Source organism: Ochlerotatus camptorhynchus, unplaced genomic scaffold (genome assembly GCF_037179485.1).
Source record: "Ochlerotatus camptorhynchus isolate MF236.1 unplaced genomic scaffold, CSIRO-AGI_Acam_v1.1 ptg000200l, whole genome shotgun sequence".
Taxonomy (NCBI): Eukaryota; Metazoa; Arthropoda; class Insecta; order Diptera; family Culicidae; genus Ochlerotatus; species Ochlerotatus camptorhynchus.
Window position 1 is genome coordinate 359,493 of NW_027040690.1, and position 23,585 is coordinate 383,077.

Genomic DNA, 23,585 nt, shown 5'->3' on the forward strand with positions numbered 1-23,585 from the left:
CCAACACGGCCTGACTAATCGTCCGTCCATGTTCTAGTGTTTCAAGACCCAGCAGTTGACAACGATCTTCGTACGGCGGAAGGTTCACAGGGTCATTCCAAGGAAGGTGACGAAAGGCATACCGAACAAATTTCCTTTGAACAGATTCAATCCTCGCTATACAAACTGCTTGATACGGGCACCATACTACCGAGCTGAATTCCAAGATCGATCGCACTAGAGAGCAGTATAGAGCTTTTAGACAGGCAGGATCGCGAAACTCGTCAGCGATCTTGAAAATGAACCCGAGTTGCCTGTTAGCTTTCGCAACGATGCCCGAGTAATGAAGCTTGAATGTTAAGGCGTGATTCCTAGGTCACGAACATTGTCCACACGTTGCAGAAGTTGGTGATTTATCGTATAGTTGAATGCCACTGGTTTCAGCTTGCGATGAAATGAGATAATATTACATTTTTGTACATTCAACGTGAGATAGTTTCTTGAGCACCACTCTTCGAAAGTATCGATTAGGTGCTGAATCCGCAAGCAATCGGCGAAGCTACGAACAATCACATAGATCTTCACATCTTCCGCGTAGAACGATCGGCAACCAGTTGGGAGGATCAGTCCGGTCTCATTCACAAAAATCGAGAATAGCAATGGTCCCAAGTTGCTACCTTGAGGAACACCGGAGCTGTTTGTAAAATAGTCCGATTGCTCTGATCCGATTCTAACACAAAGTTCCCGATTGGTCAGATAGGACTTGAACCAACGAGTTAAACCCGAGGATACACCGAGTTTTTCAAGTTTAGCTAGTAGTATGGAGTGGTCAACCCGGTCGAATGCAGTCTTGAGATCTGTATATACAACGTCCACCTGCGCTCCAGCTTCCATACTCCGAAGACATAAAGAACTGAACGGAGCTAGATTTGTTGAAATTGATCTCTTGGGATAAAAACTGTGTTGGTCAGGAGAAATGTAATTTCCGCAGCTAGAGAATAATACGTCGTTGATGATGATTTCGAAAACTTTAGAGCAGGCACTGAGTGATGTAATCCCTCGGTAATTTTCGACGTTTCTCTTGTCTCCTTTCTTGTAGATCGGGAACATGAATGACGATTTCCAACGCGTAGAGAACTCCCTCTGCTGTAATGAAATATTGAACAGCTTCGAAAGCGGTGTTGTAAGCTCTGAACAGCATCGCTTCAGGATGCTTGAGGGGGGGATCCCATCAGGGCCAGCAGCAGTTATTGCCCGGCCAACGACCTCAGCGAAGTAGTTGACGGCTTCATCAATAGATGAAAACGTGTCAAGGAACTGCCAATCTGCCTGGGCAAGTGAGTGACTCAGCGCGACAAAATCTGCTCTACGAAAGTCAGTGTACATCAACAGGGGGGTTATCGTAGCGAACAGGAACAGATAGGTTGATGGAAACTTCCAACGCAGGATGATTGGTGTCAATGTCAATCAAAGGCTCTGGGGCTTCTAGGATAGAACATTCCAGTCCTGCAGCTTCGTTCGCCAGAACGAGAGCAAGCAGCCGAGAGTTGCTATTCAGTATCGAGTTGATTTGCGTTAAGCCATGCAGGTTGAAACCATCAAGGAGAGCACAGCAGGATGCGGGCATGTTCGAGCGAAGAACATCAATGCTAGGAAGATCGTTTACAGGAATGTTCCATGAGAGCCCAGACTGACTGTAGTCACCAAATACCAGAGCTAGGTCGTTTTGTTCTAGTCGAGAGAACACGGTACCAATCAAACTGATGTGGTTTGCAATGCTGCTCGAATCAGATTTCCGGTCTGGAGGTAGATACATAGCGCCTATACTTATTGATCTACGAGGCGTCGTTATTTTGACCCACAGCTGCTCTAGAGAAGTGCAAACTAGAGCAGGATCGATGCAGGAGCTTAGGCGTTTGGATACCGCAATCAAGATGACTCCCCCACGCGATTTGGTACTATTCTGGTGGTTGCGGTCGTTTCGAAATATCGTGAATAGACTGCCAAATAATTGAGATGAATTAATGCGGTCATCGATCCAGGTTTCCGTAAGAACTATGACATCGTCAACGACAGTCAGGAAAAAATCATCAATCTTTGTTCGCAGGCCACGAACGTTCTGGTAATACACCAACAGGCGGTCGAACGAAGTCGGTTGGAGGTCTGCAGAATGATCGATCAGCCGAAACGAGCATGGTGGTACTCTGGAACACAGAGACGGATCAGGAGAAGAACTGTTTTCAGCAAACGCATACTTGCCTGATGTAGAAGGTTGGAAGACCCCTTCACCATTCTCAACCACAGGGCCAGAACGACTACGATGACAGGAATCAGCAAGCGCGACTGGGTTGGGTGGCTCAGGGGCTTCCTTGAGGCAGCAGGCACCGCGTTCTGGTCAGGGATGTTCCAAAACGTGGCGAGAAAGATCCGGTGCAGTGCTGTATGTCCCATCGGTGATGTGGGATTTGAAGCCATCGGAGTATGACGTATTGCTGCAACTCGGAGAGAAATCAGGCGGGGAAGAGTTTGTTAAACTAATATGCTTGCCTGAATTAGGTGCTTGGAAGACCCCGTCACAATCATCAACCACAGGGCCAGAACGACTACGATGGCAGGAACCAGAAGGCGCGACTGTGTTGAGTGGATCGAGGGCTTCCTTGAGGCGGCAGGCAGTGCGTTCTGGATTGAGCTGATAAGAAATAATGGTGGTCGGTAGTTTTGTAACATCTGTGTCATAAGTTTTGTGCTGTTAATTCTAAAGCTGTACGATAATCTGATATGAATAACGATACTTCCATATAATTTTCATTGACCAGAATCTCCAATCCCAACCACACACTCCGATCAGCGAAAAGTCAAGCTCAAAAACTCACAAAATCAAGAAATCAAGAACAATGATAAAACAAATTATAAGAACGTTCATCAACTGGAACAAACGCACCAAATCCAGCCATGATCGTTGTCCAATGGTGTGGATTTATGCATTATGAATTCAAACCGCACTTGATTCAGAAATGGCAGAATATACAATCATTCTCCACGATATTCACCGACAAACTCAATGGCAAAAGGCTTGAAGACAATGGACAAAAAGTGTGCTTTTCCGATAGTTAATTCCATATAAATTTCAAATGGCCAATGGTCAAATAAGTTTCTTATCAAATGAGTTTAAATTTTGGGAGGCTAATCAAGACCCGATTTGGAACCATTTTGAGCACTGTGGAGCGAAAAATTCAAATTTTGCATCAGGTTGAAACCCAATTTTGATTTTGTTGCCTAATTCAAAAATAATGAATATTGAATAGAATCTTTGTTGATTTAGAAATTTATTTTAAAAATCATTAATTTTGAAATTATTATTGAATTGACCTGATTATTAAATGTAACCTTTTTGTCTGGTTATGCGAATTGTGCGGAAACCAAAATAGCTTCCAAACTAACACTGGGCCGCTCCAAGTCGGACAGTTATTTGGCAGAGCAATTAAATTAAAAATGCTAAATTACCGAGCCGTTGGTTCCGCACTGACTGTACTGCCATGCACTCGGCTGAATGAAGTTCTCCTTTTCTCCGGCTTCCTTCTAACTAACTAACGGTTGCAGTTTTCCAGTTGCACATTGTACACTCGAACTAACCCAGTCGGACGGAGTTCAGGTCACCGAGTCAAGTGTTGAGTGCAATCAGCAGGACACATAAATACACACACACATACCCTTTGCTCACTCGCATTTGTTGTTGGTGTTATTGCTTTTTTTAGTACTCACACATACCGCTTTTAAAACAAAAACACCAACATCCCGGAGGCTGCTATCTGGGCGACGGCGGTGAAACGGAGAGAGATAAAATAATATCAACTTTTTTCCCTTGAATTCCCCAACCCTAGTGTGGAAGTTCTGAACCATTCCTAAACGATCATTTCAAAAGGTCATATCTGCATTGATCGATTCTCTTCACTGACTTTCTCTTTCGTTATTATCTCAGGTGCAAAAACATTCGCTGTAACGCCGAAATCAGTTTGCATAACCATGGTTATCAAAGGAAAAAAAGTCGATGAAGAGAAGCAGATAGGACCTTTTGAAATCTAGATTTGGCTAGCAACAACAGCTCAGCATCGCCCCAGTAGCCCACCCAATTTGTAGTTGGAAAGTTTTAATTACATTTATGCTAATTCAATTGAATTTGTTTTCACTTTTTCGGACCAAGCAAGTCGCGCCGGTAGCAGCCTCAAGAGCAGCATGTTGATGGTTGCCTTTTTGGGTGCACTTGCCTACACAGCTGTCGCTGGCTGTGTCTCCGCTGTCCACCCTCTATCTCCTGCGTGTTCTGTTTTTTTTTATGATTCAACTTTTGGTCCACAACAGATCTGAAATTATTATTATTTTCAACTTTTTCCGTTGTCAGCAGGACCTCACCCGGAGGCGAAATCCTCCGATAAACCAGTTATGAGTTCACTAATTGTTAGTTTGGTTCCTGAATTCGGACAACGACTGGCTCCAGTTTTATTAGTTTTCCGAAACGGGTCATTATAGTTTACAACTGGGCTTTCCCTTCTCCTTTTTCTCTGATGCGGTTGAATGATTGAATGAAAAATGAACCGGGTAAGTGCGATTCATTATCCTCAAGAAGCCCATTATTCGTGCAACAAACGATTGTCGACAAGCTTTTTGTTTTGCTTCCTAATGGTCGTCGGGAAAATACCGTCGATTTCCTGCGTTCATTTGCATACGTAAGTATGCATTCGCTCCGAAGGATCGACGGCTGTAGTGTTACTTCAGGTGCACACGAACATGGTAAATAGAATCATAAAATAAGTTAAATGGAAACCGAACACGGCACGCGGCATATGGATAAACCTTGGTGGGTCTTATTGTAATGCCCATTTCGATTTGAAATCTTTTAAATTGTTTGCTTTTCTTGCGGGATTCTTTATTGCACTTGATGATTGCATATATGGTAGGTCGGGTTGATAGAACGATTCCGGAAGCTTTCATGGTAGCTATGTAAAAGTTAGTTGAACGATGGCGAACTTTTGATTCTGGGAATTAAAATTTGATTATAAATTTACATTTACAAACACAGAAAGTGCATTTTTTTATAGTGTAATATAATGTTTCAGAATTCAGCAAATGGAACTGATGCCAGGTCGACTTGCTTGATTTCGTAGTTGAGGCTTCGTCGCCGTAAGCCCTTAGGTCGATATCGGTCGATGAAGAACTGCAGCTTTTGAGTGTTATCCACAGCTACGTACCATGTTTCGCTGGCACACAACAGCACTGCTTTCACGTTGGAATTGACAATTCGAATGTTGGTGAATCTAATCTAATCTAATCTAATACAAACGCAGCCAGTACGAGAAAGCATCCTGGAAAATGATTAAGTTAGATAAGGTCTAGTCATTTTTCTTGTCTAATTGATGTTTACAGCATATTTGAGATATGATATAAACATCAATACGGCCAGGCCTACAGCGTTGTATTTGCCGCAAAGATGATTCTTGGAAATGAATGGGAACATTTCTTGAATCTACAGGGGTGGAAGGATGCATGGACATACCGTACCAAACGCTCCGAGTTACTATGTGTATTGTGTGTAATGTGTAAATATTTGTACAATATTGAAGAATCATAAAATAATGCCCCCAATAAGTAATCCTTCTTAGCTTTATTTTCTTTCCTATAATACGGTTCTGCAGTAGCTTCCGTGTGTTACACCCCCACTCACTTTGTACCATTTTTGGACAGTCTTCCTTTCGAAGCGACGCAATGATCTTCTGTTTCGGGCCGTCAACGACATTGCGTTGAGACCAAATGTTACCGTGGGTACCACAACAGAGTTATATACTCTTGGACCAATTTCCCAAGGAACTTTGTTCTTCAGCTTTGCTAACTTTAACACCCTGTAGGCATCTTTGTTTAACTGACACGGGGCGGCTTACTGTAGCTGTTAGATACACTCCCAAGTATTTGAAGGAAGTTTAGTTGAATTCCGCCTATGCTGATACTTTCTTCCACAGCTACTTTGGTGGAAAGTGGGTCTCGTACCAGCAGTTCAGATTTGTCCGGGTGAATCAGCGGTCCCACTTCCTCCAGCAGTCCCTTTAAAGTACCTACGATCTTGTCTAACTCGTTGATGTTTCTGTAAATGATCATCAAATCATCTGCATACGCTAAAATTAATGGCGTTCTCAGCTGCCGCCCTTGCTCGAGTTGGACTTCTGGATGAATGACCTTTAGCTTACATAATACCCAGTGCAGTACAATTGTAAATAGACTTGGCGACAGAGGGCAGCCTTGTTTAACACCCTTTCCTTTAGATGGAGAGAAAGAAAAGGATTAGTATTTTCCATCTAATTCCACTCCAAGTGTTGTATCCTTGGCAGATAAAGGGTGATACGGTCAAAATTTGGTCAATATCAACTTGACGTATTTCTTTCAATTTTGCATTTAAAAAACCTGAACACCCCTCATTTTGAAGGTGTGTGTGTGTAGAATGTTGCTCCTATTTTGATTTTGGAATTCACTCTTCAGTTGTCAAAATGCCGTCCAAGCAAGAAGAGCAGCGTATCAAAATTTTGCTCGCGCATCGCGAAAATCCGAGCTACTCGCACGCAAAGTTGGCAAAATCGCTAAAAGTTGCCAAATCAACCGTTACAAATGTAATTAAAGTGTTTGGGGAACGTTTGTCGACAGCCAGGAAGTCTGGATCGGGGGGAAATCGAAAACCGGAAGCCGCTGAGACGACAAAGAGAGTTGCCGGTAGTTTCAAGCGAAACCCTAACCTCTCTCTCCGAGATGCCGCAAATAAGCTGGGTGTATCGTCTACAACCGTGCATCGAGCCAAAAAACGAGCCGGACTATCGACTTACAAGAAGGTAGTGACTCCAAATCGCGATGATAAACAAAATACGACGGCCAAAGCGCGATCCCGGAGGCTGTACACGACGATGCTGACGAAGTTTGACTGCGTGGTAATGGACGACGAAACCTACGTCAAAGCCGACTACAAGCAGCTTCCGGGACAGGAGTTTTATACGGCAAAAGGAAGGGGAAAGGTAGCAGATGTTTTCAAGCACATGAAACTGTCAAAGTTCGCAAAGAAATATCTGGTTTGGCAAGCCATCTGTACCTGTGGCTTGAAAAGCAGCATTTTCATAGCTTCCGGGACTGTCAACCAAGAAATTTACGTGAAAGAGAGTTTGAATAAACGTCTGCTGCCTTTCCTGAAGAAACACGGTTGTTCCGTACTGTTTTGGCCGGATTTGGCATCTTGCCATTACGGTAAAAAGGCCATGGAGTGGTACGCCGCCAACAACGTGCAGGTGGTTCCCAAGGACAAGAACCCTCCCAACACGCCAGAGCTCCGCCCAATTGAGAAATACTGGGCTATTGTCAAGCGGAACCTAAAGAAGACCAAAAAAACTACTAAGGGCGAGCAGCAGTTCAAGGCAAACTGGCTTTCTGCGGCGAAGAAGGTGGACAAGGTGGCTGTACAAAATCTGATGGCAGGGGTCAAGCGTAAGGCCCGGCAATTCGGATTTGGAAAAGCGGAAGCCTAACTGAATATTTTTCCTGAATTTTATCCTAATTGAACTTGAAAAAGAAATTTAATTTGATTTTTTAAATAAACGATTTCACCGATTTACACGCGTTTTCCCTTGACCAAATTTTGACCGTATCACCCTTTATATAAGTCCGTCGTGCCCGACATTGTCAAACGCCTTTTCGACGTCTAACAAGGCCATGGCTGGGGACTTGGATACAGCTTTGTTACTTCGGATGTTATTCATCTCCCGCACTAGCTGATGATTGGTGGAATGCCCCTTGCGGAACCCGAACTGTTCCGGAAGAAGAATGTCATGTTCCTCCACAAACTTTTTCAGTCGGCTGAGGATCAATTTTTCGAACAGCTTGCTCAGCGCTGAGAGCAGGCTAATCGGTCTGTAGCTTGACGGTAGTGAAGGGTCTTTCCCAGGTTTGCGGATCGGGATGATTTTGCCACCTTCCAGATGCTTGGAAAGTAGTGCAGCTCCAAGCATCTGTTGAGGATGGCAGCCAGCAGCGAGTGCACCCTCGGGCTGAGATTTTTCAACGCTAGGTTGAATATTCCGTCAAACCCGGGAGCCTTCATGTTCTTACTGTATTTCAGCGCTGAGCAAATTTGTTCCTATGTAATCCGTTCTTCTGGAGGGATGGCACAAGGGGAGGCATCTAACGTCTGGACGCACTGCGCAACCTGGTTCTCGAATGGACTTGGGATTGTAGAGCCAAGCAAATGCGACTGGAGAGCCGCCCGAAACTCTCGTTCCGGATTGAGACCATTCTGGAAGCGATCTGCCGATTCAGATCGACCATTTCGTATTTACGCTGCAGATCCCCAGTCCGCTGAAACTGGCGTCTACGAACATTTCTGAGCCGAATCAAGAGTTTGGTGTGGGAATCAATTGCTTGAAACTTACCCCACACAGGAACTCGTCGAACGCACTCTTCGTCAGCCACGGATATGGCTTGATGGAGACCCTCCAGGGCCCGGTCGATGTCCTCCACTGTGTCGAGCGGTGCAGAGGCCCCGTTGCAGCCCAGCTCAGTCAGCACCGGTTGGTGGTCCGAACTCAGGTCGTTGACGGCAACCGGCTAGGCTAATCCGGTGTTTGCCAAGAACAGGTCCAGTGTCGATGGGTTGCCCGCCGGTGATGTGAAGGTTGGTTCGTCCGGAAACCAGACGGAACAGAGACCATGCTGGGAATGGTCGAATAGTAGGCGGCCGTTCTGGTTCTGCTGGTAGTTCCGCCAGGCCTCGTGCCGGGCGTTCAGGTCCCCTCCGATTACGAAGCGGGCATTGGTGCGGGTTATGATGGCAAGGTCGTTCTTGAACTGCTGTGCTGTACCATTGCTAACGGTACATTGCCGGGGGCAGTAGGCGGCGATGAACCGGACGTTTCCGGTCGATGTTTCCACCTCTACGCCGACAGCCTCGATGATGGAAGTGCGGTAGTGGGGTAGGGTGCAGTACTTGATGTCTTTCTTGATGATGCCGGCGATCAAGCCGGACAATACGCGGAGACTTGAAGTATGTCTCCAAGTCTACAGGCAAATAATATCAATGATTTCACCATGCAAGTATTATTGTTTTGTGCATGGTGAAATCATTGATATTATTGATGATTTCTGCTCGATAGAACGGAAATGGGCGATTACGACGAAGCAGCGCTCTTCCCTACGTTTCATAAATATTTAAATTTTTAAAGGACTGTGAACTTACATTCCATATATTCAAAATATGAAAACTATTCCGGGCCGTTTCTTAACTTGTTTGTCTTAGAGATTTCGAATGCTTAAGTTCCAGCATTGAAGAATGGATCCAAAATCTCTAAAATTTATCCCGGAATCTTTTTTTTTTTTGGTTTCCAGATGCTAAGTCCGAGATGCATGCAAAATAATATACACGGCAAATAAATCTTAATGTGAGTCCCGTTCACTAAAATTCGCATTTGAGTAAATTTTACTCGAATATGGGCAAATATCACTCATATTTGAGTGACCTAGGTTTTTGCGAATTTAAGTGAACTTGACTCAAATATGAGTCAGATTAATTTGCCGAGTGCACTGACGATCTTTCCATCCTGAAATTTTTTCCTCCTTTCAGAATAATGCGATTTCTTCTTGGACCGCTATCTAGAAAAATTGTGTAGGTCCATGAGCTATGAAAATTTGAGGTGTTTAAAAAGTTTCTATATCCGAGGTCTTTAAAATTGATTGTCTAAAAATTGTCAACATTTGTCTTGTTATTATTATTTGATTACCTAATAAGGCATAAGGATGATGCAAATAATATTTTCATTTTATGTCCGACATCACTCAAATAAGTCGAGGAGGGGCAAATATTAAATAAAAAAAAAGAAATAAATTTACGTATAAGCAACTCATTTAATGATAAATTAATAAATTAATATAAATTAATAAATTAATATTTTGTGCTCTTTTAGGATAAAGCGTAGAGTGGAAAACGATTTTAAAATGAGCTATATTTTCAAATTTTGGGTGGCATAAAACAAAAATCAAATATGCATTAGCAATAATCATGGTGACCAGCAAATCCCAAATTTGTAATTTCCCGGGGTTTTCCCGGAATTTTGGTGATTTTCCAGGTTGTTTTGAGATCGAAGAGTTCATCCTCAGATTCGTTTCGAAAAAACTTAATAGAACTTCCTTATATACTCCTTACATTCTATTTAAAATTAGTCTGAATATTCCTTATGACATGTTAACCTAGTCGGTACGGGGTGACTCTATGACTTTTTAGATTGTGTTTACATTTTCAATTTTTCTGATCGTTCTTGGCAATCATTCAGTTTCATACTCTCAATAATATGTCATTAAACCTGTACCTGCAAATTCAACAAGTTCACAAGATTTTGGCACGATATTCCTTTGAATTGCTAATTCCTTGCGGATGTGCAGAAATAAAGGCGTAACTTGATCCATGGCATACTAAAAACAGGTAGTTGTTCAATTCCACATTGCAACCTAAGAGCAACATCCTCGATCCAGTTATTCTGATCGAGTCGGAAGTATGAGTCGATCAGTATTATGGCTAATACCTGAAACACCCAACCGTTCTAGACTTCCAAGCTATCAAGTTCACGGAGTGGTACCTTGTGCAATGTAACACAAATGTAAATCAATGGTCAATGTGTCACCGATGAAATAGGACAGTCACCTTCATTGGAAGCGCTTTATCCAGTACATATAGGACTGCATAGAACTCGAGAGGTTTCTGCCCAGGTCACACAGATCACAAACTTAACCAGTGAAGACGATTCGTCATTCAAGAGCTACAAGAAACGATCTAATAGTTGATAAACTTGCTCCGTCGCTATAGCTTCGGTTGTTTTATATTTTATACGGAGAGATAAACGAAGATCATGAAATCAACACTTTGACTAATCACTGTGGTCTCAGAGTTATCCCAGCAAAGAAATGAATAAATCCATTCCAGAAGATCCTGCGCAAGATTGGGATCTGAATGTGGTGCCCAATTCTATGTTCAGCTTTATTTAATTTATTGTTTATTATATAACAACACAACTGTAAATGTAGTTCAACTGTTGAAGATCCTGCTTTGATTTGTCGTTGTACGCTTCGAGACTAGATAGCAACATATAAGTGTTCCGCCATCCCCGGTACAGTTCCATTCCGGTACATAGGATCCATGTCCTTCCTTGATGGTGTTTGCGTTTCCTAGCGGATTGGCCATCAAAGGCAACGGGCGGGTGGGCACAGGCGAAACCGTGTTGGTCGGTTTGGCCAGTTTCTAATTTCCATAGCCATAGCATTACCCAGTAGGCTGATGCAAAATTTGAAATTTTCGCTCCACAGTGTTCAAACGGTTTCAAATCGGGCCCTGATTAGCCTCCGGAAGTTTAAACTCATTTGATAAGAAACTGACTTGGCACAAACCATTTTAAGTGTATATGGAAATTACTATGGGAAAAGAAAACTTTTTGTTCATTGTCTTCTAGCCTTTTTACATATTGTACTGTTAAAAAATCTATTGCTATTCTTATGGGAATTTTTATCAGCTTCAACTTTGCAGAAAATCGTTTTTCAGCCAAACGTCAAATTAAATAGTTATTAATTGTTTGAGAGATTGATAATCTTATGGCAAGATTAAACAACTGTATTGTGGGCAACACTGTATTCTGCAGTGTGACATAGTAGCCATGATTTTTGTCCTCTATTCTACGCGCCATAAACACCAATGATGCCTGCTGAACAGTTGATTGAGCATAATCATAAGACATCAGTGACTTAAATCATTAATAACTTTTGTTCCTTACATTTGATCGAAAAATGGTCTTGAACAAAGTTGTAGCTGAGCAAATTTTCAACAAGCTCAGCTATCATTTTCTAAAGTAGAGTGAACTGATAAATTTTGAGATCGATATGAACCGAAATTATGGTTTCTCCAAGTAATTCCCATATAAACTTCAAATGGTTTGTGCCAAGTCAGTTTCTCACTAAATGAGTTCAAATTTTAAGAGCCTAATCAGGGCCCAATTTGGAACCGTTGGAGCACTGTGGAGCAAACATTTTAAATTTTGCATCAGTCTATTACCCAGTCTAGTTGGTATGTACGAGCAATTTACGATGATACGAGATCAGACTTCCTCAAATTTTTCTCCACAGGTGTAACAATTTTTATTACGTTCAGAGAATTTTCGTCCCTACAGGGATTTGTATTACGAACGTACATAAACTGACGTTGAATGTCTACCGAATTGTTTTTGATTTCCATGGACTCGAGACCCAACCCGTCTGCACCATAGGTAAACTCAACGATTTCACCGATCGCATTTCGAACCGTACCATCGTCCAATACGATCAGATCTACCAGGTATTTTACCAACCATCGCTGAAGATAACCCGATTCGGCCGTAAGGACTCGGAAGGTGTGAGGCCCGAATTGAAGCTGTTCTGAATGAAACCCGCTAGGATTTTCGCTGTGAATCGGATGAATGGATCTGAGTTTTGCTAGTTGTGAAGGGATCATGGTTCAGAAAATGCTTACAATATGTGTCTAACTGTTGCAAGGAACGATTCGCAAATCGCTGTTTCACCAGTTTCAAGTTTCAAGTATGAAATATAATTTTCTAACTCTAGGTTCACTTCAAGGTAAACAAAGTAGTCAACTTAAGCAACGATTGGCGAAACGTCAACACTCAACAGTCATGCCGATTTGTATTATATTGTTTGTATCCTACTTGCCAGTGTGTCTCTTAAAGTGCCAAACTGTGCCGATCAGTGTGGCATACTGTGTTCTGGCACAGTGTGCAGTGTTGATTACCCCTTGTTTTTATTATTATTTATAGACCCATGGAATTTGTTTCTCTAAACCTGAAGAATTAACTTATTTTAGATTTCACTTTCATGGGAGCCATTCAATAATTACGTACGCACTTAGTGGGGGAGGAAGTGCACACTTATTAAAAATCATGTCAATTTAGGTGCTCTGAGACTGACATATACGAGCGTCAATTTTGACCTAAAATTGAGTCATAATAGATACGAAATTCAACTCAATCAAACGTACTTTTCGTCGAGTACCGAACTTTTCAGTCTCGGAGCACCTAATTTTACGTGACATGTTTGTTTACGTCTCATCCTTTATGTCAAAGATGGATTCCGTCACGTGTAAAATTAGGTATTTCTAAGTGTGTGATAGAGATTTTTTACGTTTTCTTACAAGAGAGACCCCGTCCTCTCAAAAATATCTTACGAACGCAAGAACAAGCGATGTTCAGACTATGTATGATCTTACCAAGCAAAAAATGGTTTTTTTTAATAGTACTTAGTCCAGGGTGACCAGCAAACCGGGAAAACCGGGAATACCGGGAAATATCCGGGAATTTGAAAAGTAACCGGGAAAATCCTGAATTCTCGGGAAAAACCCTGAGAGAACCAGGAAAAATTAATTAACCATAATACCATAAGAACACATTTTGACACCAGAATTTCAGAATAAACCAATTCTTTAACAAATGAATGTCTTGCTCTATTTGCTCCATAATTTTCTTCAGTTTCCCGTCTTATTGTTTTTAGTATTTAATCACTCAGCAATATTGAAAATTGATTTTTGTCGTCTCAATTTCAGATGTAAAGTGCATGGTCCTTAATAGAAAATATTGAAGATACTGGACTTTGGAAACAAATATTTTTTTTGTGGCCAGGGGAAGGACACCCCTCACTATCCCTCTCCAAAAGGGGAGTTTGGTAAAGAGAGATGAAAAAACCGATTTGTACCTTCCTTAAAAGTTGTCCTAGCTCGCTATTCTACTATCTATATGCAATTTTCACACTGCCGTACTCTAACGGAACTATCAACTCTATTCTTTTATCTACTCCATCTATCGTATAAAATATACCACTACAGTTATTATTATTATTTATCTTTATTAGGGAGGCTTTCAGCCTTGGGCTGGTTCGCCTCCCTACCACTACAGTCTGTTATTTGAAATTAGCATCTTCAACTATAAAACAAATATTTGTTATAACTGAAACTGAATTATTCTTTTTCGGGGTTTTAATTTTTCGTTGTTCAAAATTCTCATGATATAAATTTCAGAATTAACTTGGAATTCTGCTCTGAATTATCTTGAAATTGTTCAGAAATAAACAAAAAAACACCGTATTACCGTTGAATTATTTTTGGAATTTCCTTGCAACCCCTTCTAAGAATTTAATTGGAATCCTTCTTAGAATTCCCTTGAGCCTATCCGGAGACTTTTATTTCTTTGGAAATCTTTACAAAAATTTATTTTAACTCTATTGAAAACAGAAGAAATCTTTCGAAAATTTATTTCGAAACCCCTTGGAGTTTTTAAAAGAATTTCTTCCTAATTATCAGCAAATTTTTTGCAAACAATTTTGTTGGAGTTCTGTGATGAATTTATCGCACTAGGGTTGAAATTATTGCCAGAACACTCTAAGAACTCTGTTTCTTGTTGAAATATGATGATAATTCTCTTAAATTCTTCTTAAAATCATCTGTCATTCAAATCTCCTCAGAATCACGTAGGAATTTTCCGCAAAGTTATGTTTTTCACAACTCCTTTTTAAATCTTCTAAAATTACCTAACAATTTAATTTATAACTTGCATTCTTCTCCACAGAAATCCTCCGAAATTCATCTAACAATTTCTAAGGATTTCATGTCAGAATAATTCTGGATATCTGCTCAGAACTTCTCCTTCGAAAACTGTGTGGGAATTCAATATTTGTTTGAAATCAACACTTTGAATTATTTTAAATTTTATTAAAAATTCCAGGGTTTTCCCGCTAGATTCTATTGATTGTTATGTAATATTTTATAACCCTTAAAATGCTTCCAAGTCTCAGAGCGTGACAATTATGACTAGGGTTCAGACTATACACAAATGTTAAAGCTCCAGAATCTTGGGAATCTTCTTAAATCACTTTTTTTTTATCTTTTCAGTAAATTCCTTTCAGCAGGTTCTTAAAAATGCTTTCAATTTCGTTTTTTTTTGTTGAATATTAACAATCGGGAATTGTTTAAGATTTAAACTGGGAAAAAAACCGGGAATTTCAAAATGAAAATTCACTGGCCACCCTGTTAGTCTTACAATGGAAGGGCGGGGGTTTGGTAAATCCCAAAAACGTGCTAACGTAATTATTGCATGACCCCATGCATGACGGTGTGGAGGGGGGGGGGGATTCTTACAAAGTGAACCTTTTCAAAGGTTCTGAACAATATGAGGCTGTGGCATCCGATTCTTGATACCTTTTTATCTACCGAATAATGGAGAATAAATATATTTTCCTAGAGTCATATTATTATCTTTTAGTACAGTGGGCGGTTGTGGCGTCAACCGTCGTTCAGGCGTCTACAATCAAATCATCCTAATTTGGTTGGAAGTTTTAGATTTTCGTCGAAATGGGTATTCTACTGAAGGGGTTTTGGATTCTCAGATTTGCACCCTTACATTTATACACGATGTAATCAACCCACCACCTAGACTTCAAAAGTAAACTCCCTGTCCCGCGTCTTGATCTCTAGAGCAAATTCCATTTTCTCATTTTCTCGTAAATCCCAAGTCACTGCTATAAAGGAAAAAAAAAGGTGCTGAAACCTGAACCATCACATCTCTTCACCGTTTTCTTCGCTGCGCTCATCCTAGCCATCATCCACCCGTCAACGCCGTCAACCGCGCACAAAGTCATATTTTAATTGCCCCATTCATAAATCTTGCTGCCGTCAACAAAATAGCAACTCTCAGACCAGACCTGAAGACTTTCAGACCCTGGCCCCACCACAACCCGGGCCAAGTGACGTGCCATTCACGTAGCTGTCATAAATCTCACTCGTTATAAAGTTTCACCTCTGGCTTTATAATCATCATTATCGTCATTACTTTCCACTAATTTCGAGGGACCCCGTCCCGTCTCCAACGACACGATACATGTGGGACGGTGTAATATGCCATGCATGCATGCAGATTCTAATGTGCATTCTCTTCTTTTGTCTTTTTTTCCTTTTGCAGATTGCAGCGCCATCAAACAGCGTGACGTACGGGGGGCAATTTGGGCGGCGAACCTCAAACAAACAACGAACGGTTTATGACTCTCGGAGGCCCCGGCCACAAAAAGCGAGAAGCGAGTTGATACGATACGAAATGTAAACAACGAAACCCTCCCGGAGGAACCGCAGGACCACAGTAATAAAGTTTCTTTTTCTGTCTCTCCGCGAAGAAAATAATACAAGAAGCAAAACGAAGCGAGTCAGCCACCTCACGATATAGGTAGAGGAGTAACAAAAAGAGTAGAAAAGTTTAATGTGGTACCACCGGGGGCAGCATGTAGCGCCCAGCAATGAATGACCATCGACGGGGGCGGTGGCGAGGTACAGTTTTAATTAGTCGTTAACTTTTTGCATCAAGAACGAAGAAGAACCAACCGAGAGCGAAGTAATCGACGTTTTTCGGGGGAAGAATCGCGCGCCGTTTGACGTTTTGACGGTGGTGAGTGCGTACTGTGAGAAGTGGCAGGAAGATGGCAGTCAGCAACATCGTTTGCGAGTGGCTGCGTGCTCTGGGGCTCGGGCAGTACGCCGAGAGTTTCCTGGACAATGGGTACGATGATTTGGAAATTTGCAAACAAGTCGGCGATCCGGATCTGGACGCCATTGGGGTTCAGAATCCGCAGCATCGGAGCAAGCTGCTGAAGAGTGTGCGGCTGCTGAGGGAGAAGGGCGCAGCCAGTGTGTATTTTCAGCTGAACGATCCCAAATCGCTGCTGTCGGATAACAGTGACAGCCTGGAGCGGGACAGTTCGCCGCTGATGCTGAGCGAGCTGGAGGCGCTGCTGCAGGAACAGCTGAAGGCGGACGGAGTCTGCTTGACGGCGCATCCCTACTCGACACCGGTAAGTTTTGATTCTTTGTGCCGTCTAGGCGTCCATAAATAAAAAAAAAACTTGTTTGAATAAACCTCTGCTGTTATTTTCCGTCAGATACCACTGCGGTAGCTGGTACATAAACTGTTCAACATAGCTAGATATCCCTTTCGCAGGCATCAAAATAAAGTACCTTGCACTTGGTACCCTTACTAAACAGTGAAAGTCTGGGAATGTAATTGGAACCTTGACCATTGGAAGAAGCGTTTGCGAGAAGTTGGAAGGAATATCCGGGGGAAACAGGAAGGAACTTCTGGAGCAATTTGGAAGATACGTCCGGTGGAAATCGAATAGAAAAGGTCGATGAATTCGTGGGACGTTGCAATAAGTTTTCGGTAAAGGACAGAAAAGTACCCGGGGGAAATCCTCAAAACATCCGAAACAGTGAAAGGTAGGAGCCCTTTTGGACGAAGTCGGAAGAAATTTCTGCAGGAAACTGGAGCAAACTTTCGATAGATGACTGCTGGAGAAACCTCCTGGATAGCTTTGACGACGCTACCAGGGGAAGCCAAAAAGACTTCTACAAGAAGTCAGTTCCAAGAACCATATTTTGAGATTTTTTCTTGTAGATCCTCGAAAAAATACGGTCCTATTTAGGCTAAGCATCAACATTCTTGAATGTATTGCTTAATTTTCTTAAAATCACTTGTAGCGTCCGAAAACTGCACGACAGTATCATTAATTCGAGAAACTTAGAAAAACTTCTTTGAAATGCAGGAAATCAGATAACTTCGTAGAATTCTCGGAGAATTCCGAAGAAGCTCTAAAAAATGGTTAAATTTCAGGAAACTTCATAGAATTTCATAGATTTTCGATTCAGTTTATGGTACTTCGTTGCAAATTGTCAGAGGCCTTACTGCAATCAAGCTTAATGAACTTCATGGAAGTTTTTGGAACTTCTTTTAATTTCAGAGAACTTCCCAGATGTTCTGGAATATTCGTAGAATAAGTTAAGGATCTTCCCGGAGAAGTTCGGAGATTTTCTGAGATCTTCTCTTCATCTTCTTCGCATTTAAAGCTTATTACTTATTGCATATTAGCTTACTGCGCTCTCTCAACTTAGTGTTATCGAAGCACTTCCACAGTTATTAATTGAGAGCTTTCGATGGCTGTACCATAACTGCATTAGTATAATTGTGTGGCAAGTACAATCATACTCTATGTCCAGGGAAGTCGAGAAATTTTCCAACCCGAAAAATTCCTAGGTCGAACCGGGAATCGAACCCAGCCACCTCCAGCATGGTTGTGCTTTGTAGCTGCGCCTTTACCAACTGAGCAAAGGGAGGTCCTGAAATGTTGGTAGAATATTAAGATTGCTTCATAAAAATATCGAACTTGGAAGATGTTCACAATTGTCCATTGTCCACATGGTATATGAATATCCCCGAACATAAGCCTTATTAGTTTCTGCAGAGATTCCTCGCACTGGCGTTGTAAGTCCTCATAACTATCAATGGGATCATCTGAGCATACCCAGATCCGTTCGACTCCGAAGTAACAGGAGAGGCTTGGTGACCTAATGGCCACCGTTTTTGCTTACTGTGCAAAATATTTCCTAAAATGGCCACCAGCACCGTACTCAGCAGGTGGCGAAGGTGGCATTTGCATCAAACAATTCCTGAGGTGCGTTCTATCAACTTCTTCCAAATTGCAGATTTTCAAAGTTCTCTCAATAAAGTTCTCAAAACATGCAATAAGTTCCCAAATCAAACCCTGAAGTTTTAAGACGTATGCTAAACTTTTACAATACTCTCTGAGCTTCTATGATTTTGGATGAACTTTTATGGAGATCCTTGAACGTCTAAAAACAAATTCCTCGATTTGCAACGAAATTTGCTTTACTTCTACAATATTCTCAGAATTCCAAAGTTCCCTGAACGTTGATTTCCTGCGAAGTTCCCTGAAGTTTTCCTAAATTTCTACTAATTTTCCTGATATATTCAAAGTCCATTAAGGCATCAAACTAAACAGCTAAACAAAAAAAAACTTCAACGATGTTTCCCAAACTTATACAAGTTTCCCAATTCCCGATTTTTTACTAAAAAAAACTGAATTTCTTTGAAATTGTCTGAAGCTCTACAAAGTTTCCCTACTTTAAATTAAACTTACTGAATTTCTATTATGTCAACTTAACATCTACAAAGTCCCTGAAGTTCAAAAAAAGTCTTATGAAGTTTAAAAATTCCCTGAACTTAAATAAAATTCTCCGGATTTCTTCAAAATTCGCTAAATTTCACTAATTTTCAACGATTTTTGATGAAGTTAAACTAAGTTCTCTGAACTTCTACAATATTTGCAGAAGTTCTATGAAATTCTCTGAAGTTCAATGAAGTTCACTGAGAATCTACAAAGTATGTTGAATTTTTACAAAGTTAACAGAACTTCTTTAAAATTTGCTGCAGTTCTAGAATGTTTTCAGGACTTCTAATCAGTTCAATAAATGTAAACGTTGCTTTCAAAGGTTCTACAATGTTTATTGAAGATCTATGCAGTTCCTCGAAGGTTCCTTGAAGATCTATGAAGTTCTTACAACGTTTTCTTTACTTTTGAGATATTCACTAAAGTCAAATGATGTTCTATTTACTTTAACGAACTACCCTTGATTCTGACAAGTTGCGTTTGCGTGGCATAGATTTGCACGGCATTCGTCCACATCTTCACATCATCCTCCGACAACATCGTAACCGTTCTTGTAGCATTGGTACAGCAGACGACAACCTGGATGGGGGTATGCATCTCCAATGGCTTCCTCAGGGCAACTGCACCTATATGAACCTGGTATGTTCTCACAACGAGCCGTTGCATGACATTGAGTGTCTGTTCACTCACTAGGTTGAGGGTTGAGTTCACAAGATCTTAGTGATGTATATTCTACGTCAGCGATTGGGTTGGCCTTGTACCCCGGAGAACATTGACACATGATGGTTCTCGTCAATACATACGACATTGTCTCCGCAGGTGTCCTCCTGACAGGCATCGTAGCACATGTGAGTCCCTCGGTTGCACATTTGCGTTGGTGGACAGTCGTTGTTGTACACGCAGGGCACGGATTGACAGCCTTTCGTCAAATCGTAAGGATCTACCGCGTATGGTGGACATTGACATTGGGTATCGTGATTGTTCCTGATATTTTCGCAGGCTGGCCTACACGACAATGCTCCCTGGTACGTGATGCAAGCAGGGCCCCAAAAAGTCACCTTCAATCGAAAATCGTCAAGTGACGATGAAGCTTTACACCATCACTTTCATTTGAAAGTCATTCTGTCTTCTCTTCGAGCAGATCCCCGTCAGCATCAACAGAACCACTTTCGATCAGTTTTCATGCCGTTTGTTTTGGCTAGACTCGTGTTCATTTCTTCTTTCATTGTCAAATGAAGTTACTTTTGCGTTGAAGCGAAGCTGTTCGATCAAAATTCGAGCAGACTCTTGTTGATTGTTCGCTCGGTTCATTTAAGCGTATGTGCATAGATCTTGTGCACGTGGATGTCAAATTTATAATTGTCGGGTGGTTTGTTTACCCATCGATATGAGAATTTTTAGAATCGGTGTGACGTCTAGAGATCGAAAATTGATATGCGACGCCATTTTGAAATCCAAGATGGCGACTTCAGGTTTAATAAAAAGTGGGAAATACTGTCAGATACCTATCAATAAAGGTATTTTTGCAATCGGGTTGATGTCTAGAGGGTGAAAATAGATATTCGACGCCATTTTGATATCGAAGATGGTGGCTTCCGGCTTAAGAAAAAGTGAAAATACAGTCAAATACACATCAATATTGATATTTTTGCAATCGGTATGAAGTCTACTCCATTTTGAATTCCAAGATGGCGGCTTCCTATTTCAGAAAAATGGGAAATTCTGATGCCGTTCCATCAATATGGGTATTTTTTGAAACGGGGTAACGTCTGGAGATTGGATATCGATATTCGACGCCATTTTAAAATCCATGATGATGGCCTCCGGTTTAAGAAATAGTTGTAAATTCTATCAAATACCCATATATACGGTTTTTTCTAGCATCAGGGTAACGTTTAGAAGCCGGAAATCGATATCCGACGCCATTTTGAAATCCAAGACGGTGACTTCAGATTTGCAAAAAAAAAAGTGTCATATACGCTAAAATACGGTTATTTTCAGAATATTGATGAGACGTAGATAACGAAAATTGATCTCATGGCGTTTTAAAATCCAAGATGGTGGCTTTGCTTCAGAGAAACTGTGAAATACTGTCAATTATCGATTAATGTGCTTTTTTTAATCGGGGTGACATCTAGAACCCAGGAATCGATATCCGACGCCATCTTGAAAATCAAGATGGTGGCTTCCGATTTCAGAAGGAATGGCATCGAATATCGATTTTCAGCATCAACGCGTCGTCCCCGTTCTGAAAATTTCCAGATATTAAGGCTGGTGCACAATGCATAAGTTTCCGGGTGTTTTGACGGATAATGCATGGGCTAACTGTCAAAAAACCTGAAAACTTATTCATTGTACGCCGGCCTTTAGGGTATTTGATACTTTTTATGAAACCCGATGGCCGCCATTTTCGGCATCTACACGTCGTCCCCGTTCCGAAAATACCCATAATGTAGGGTATTTGACGCTTTCTGAACCCTGATGGCCACCATATTGGATTCCAAAATAGCAGCGGATATCTATTTTCAGCATCTACGCGTCGTCCCCGTTCCGAAAATACCCATATCTTAGGGTATTTGACGCTTTCTGAACCCTGATGGCCGCCATATTGGAGTCCAACATAGCGTTGGATATCGATTTTTGGCATCTACGCGTCGTCCCCGTTCCGAAAATACCCATATCTTAGGGTATTTGAAACTTCCGAAAACCAATGGTCACTATTTGAATTCAAAAATGGCGTCGGGTATCGATGTTCAGCATCTACGCGCCATCCCCGTCTCTACCCAAGTAACATTGCAAGCTTTATAGAGGTTTTATAGCATTCTACAAGTCCAAATCATGGTCTACAGAACCCCCATAAAACCAAAATTGTTACTTGGGTATTGTAGGGTATTTGACACTTTTCTGAAACCCGATGGCTGCCATTTTGGATTAAAAAATTGCGTCGGATATAGATTTTCGGTACCTTCGTGTCGTCCCTGTTCCGAAAATACCCATATTGTAGGGTATTTGAGTCTTTCCTCACCCCGATGACTGCCATCTTGGAATCCAGAATGGCCTCTTTAATTTAATTTTCGTTTAATATAAAATAATATATTATTACTAAATAGGGAAAGTGGATGCAATGTCGGGGCCCATACATAAATTCAGCAATCTGCTAAATAGGCAATTACGTGGTCATCTAGATAAAATTGATAAATGGCAGATTTTTAGCGATGGGCCCAATCTTAGATCCATAGGTCAACATTAGAGCCATTTCTCCTTTAATCCGGATACCATATTGGCAACCGATATTGTGCGGATACTATATTTTGATGCTTGACGACGCGATGCGTGACAGGTCGCATGAGCCCGAATTGAAGTGAAAGTGGAAAAAAACGAAGGAAGCAATTTTCGGGTCATTCATTGCGTCAATTGAAACAAGGCCTTTGCTTCAAATGAAATGAACTGTAGCACTTGAGGATCGAAACAAGCGATAGTCAAGTCATGTTTGAAAGGAAGACTCTATAACAAGAAACACAATGACTTACACAAAAATGATATTGCACGAAATGAAGCGATTCTGCGGAGGGTTCATTTTCTTTTCTTTGTTTCGAAAATACAGAGCCCTGGATGCAAGCATTGGATTCAGAACATTCTGCACTGGTAAGACAATTGTTTTGTAGCTCTGGACGACATCCGTTTCTGTCGTTGCGATTTCCAGTATAACTCGGCAGACACTGGCAGTAGCCGCGGTGATTCGAAGATACGCAAACCGGATTGGCCGGACATGTGAATTCTGCGCAGACTGGTGTACATTTGAGAAACCGACAATTTTAGAAGTAACGGTGAAGATATGTGAAGACATCTTGTCGATCTTGTTGATTTTTTTTCTTCTAAATACACCTGGCATCTCTGGGCTGAATAACTCCCACTTCATGTCAGCGAATAAAAGGTATAATAGTGAGAATTTAATGCAATATCTCTTTCTCTTCTACGTTACCCTTATGGAATGTAATGAGGGCATCGTAAAAGTGAAAGAGCCAGGGAGTACGGCTCTGATGACCTCATGATTTATCAAATTCATTCCATTTGACTAGCTTCATGTCTCTAGATGGAGCTCGGTGGCCTAGGAACGACCGTTCTTGCTTACTAAGCAGAATATTCTTGGTTAAATAGTACGCTAGAAGAAAATATAGAAAACAAACTCTGATTGAACTCGGTTGGACCGGAAGGAAGCACACAATTTCCGCTATCAAATATGCTTGATCTGGCTTTGGACACATATTTGGTCACCGTGGATTGTTGTTATGTAAGAGGATGGGTGGCCAGGTGGTGACCATTTTTGATTACCGAGCAGAAGATCGTGGGTTTATCCCAATTTCATTTACATTACTGACTTGATAGGGTCGCATCACTTCCCAAAGTGAATCCGGAGCGACTGGTTAGCTCACGCCAAGACCCTTTCATTTCTAACTACGTACAATTTTGCAGATGTACGGTCATCTAAGGTCAAACTCAAG

At 41.4% G+C, this 23,585-nt stretch overlaps 1 protein-coding gene across 3 annotated transcripts in view; it reads left to right on the top strand.

The window, feature by feature from the left end:
* The window catches only part of SKIP (Shal K[+] channel interacting protein), a 791,488-nt gene that overhangs the window by 123,892 nt on the left and 644,011 nt on the right, over positions 1 to 23,585 (top strand). For all 3 annotated transcript variants that reach the window (XM_065223860.1, XM_065223861.1, XM_065223862.1), the window contains exon 2: positions 16,035 to 16,914. In XM_065223860.1, coding sequence (XP_065079932.1) covers positions 16,543 to 16,914 — 372 coding nt within the window. In that variant the 5' untranslated portion in view covers positions 16,035 to 16,542. The remainder of the gene's footprint in view (positions 1 to 16,034; positions 16,915 to 23,585) is intronic.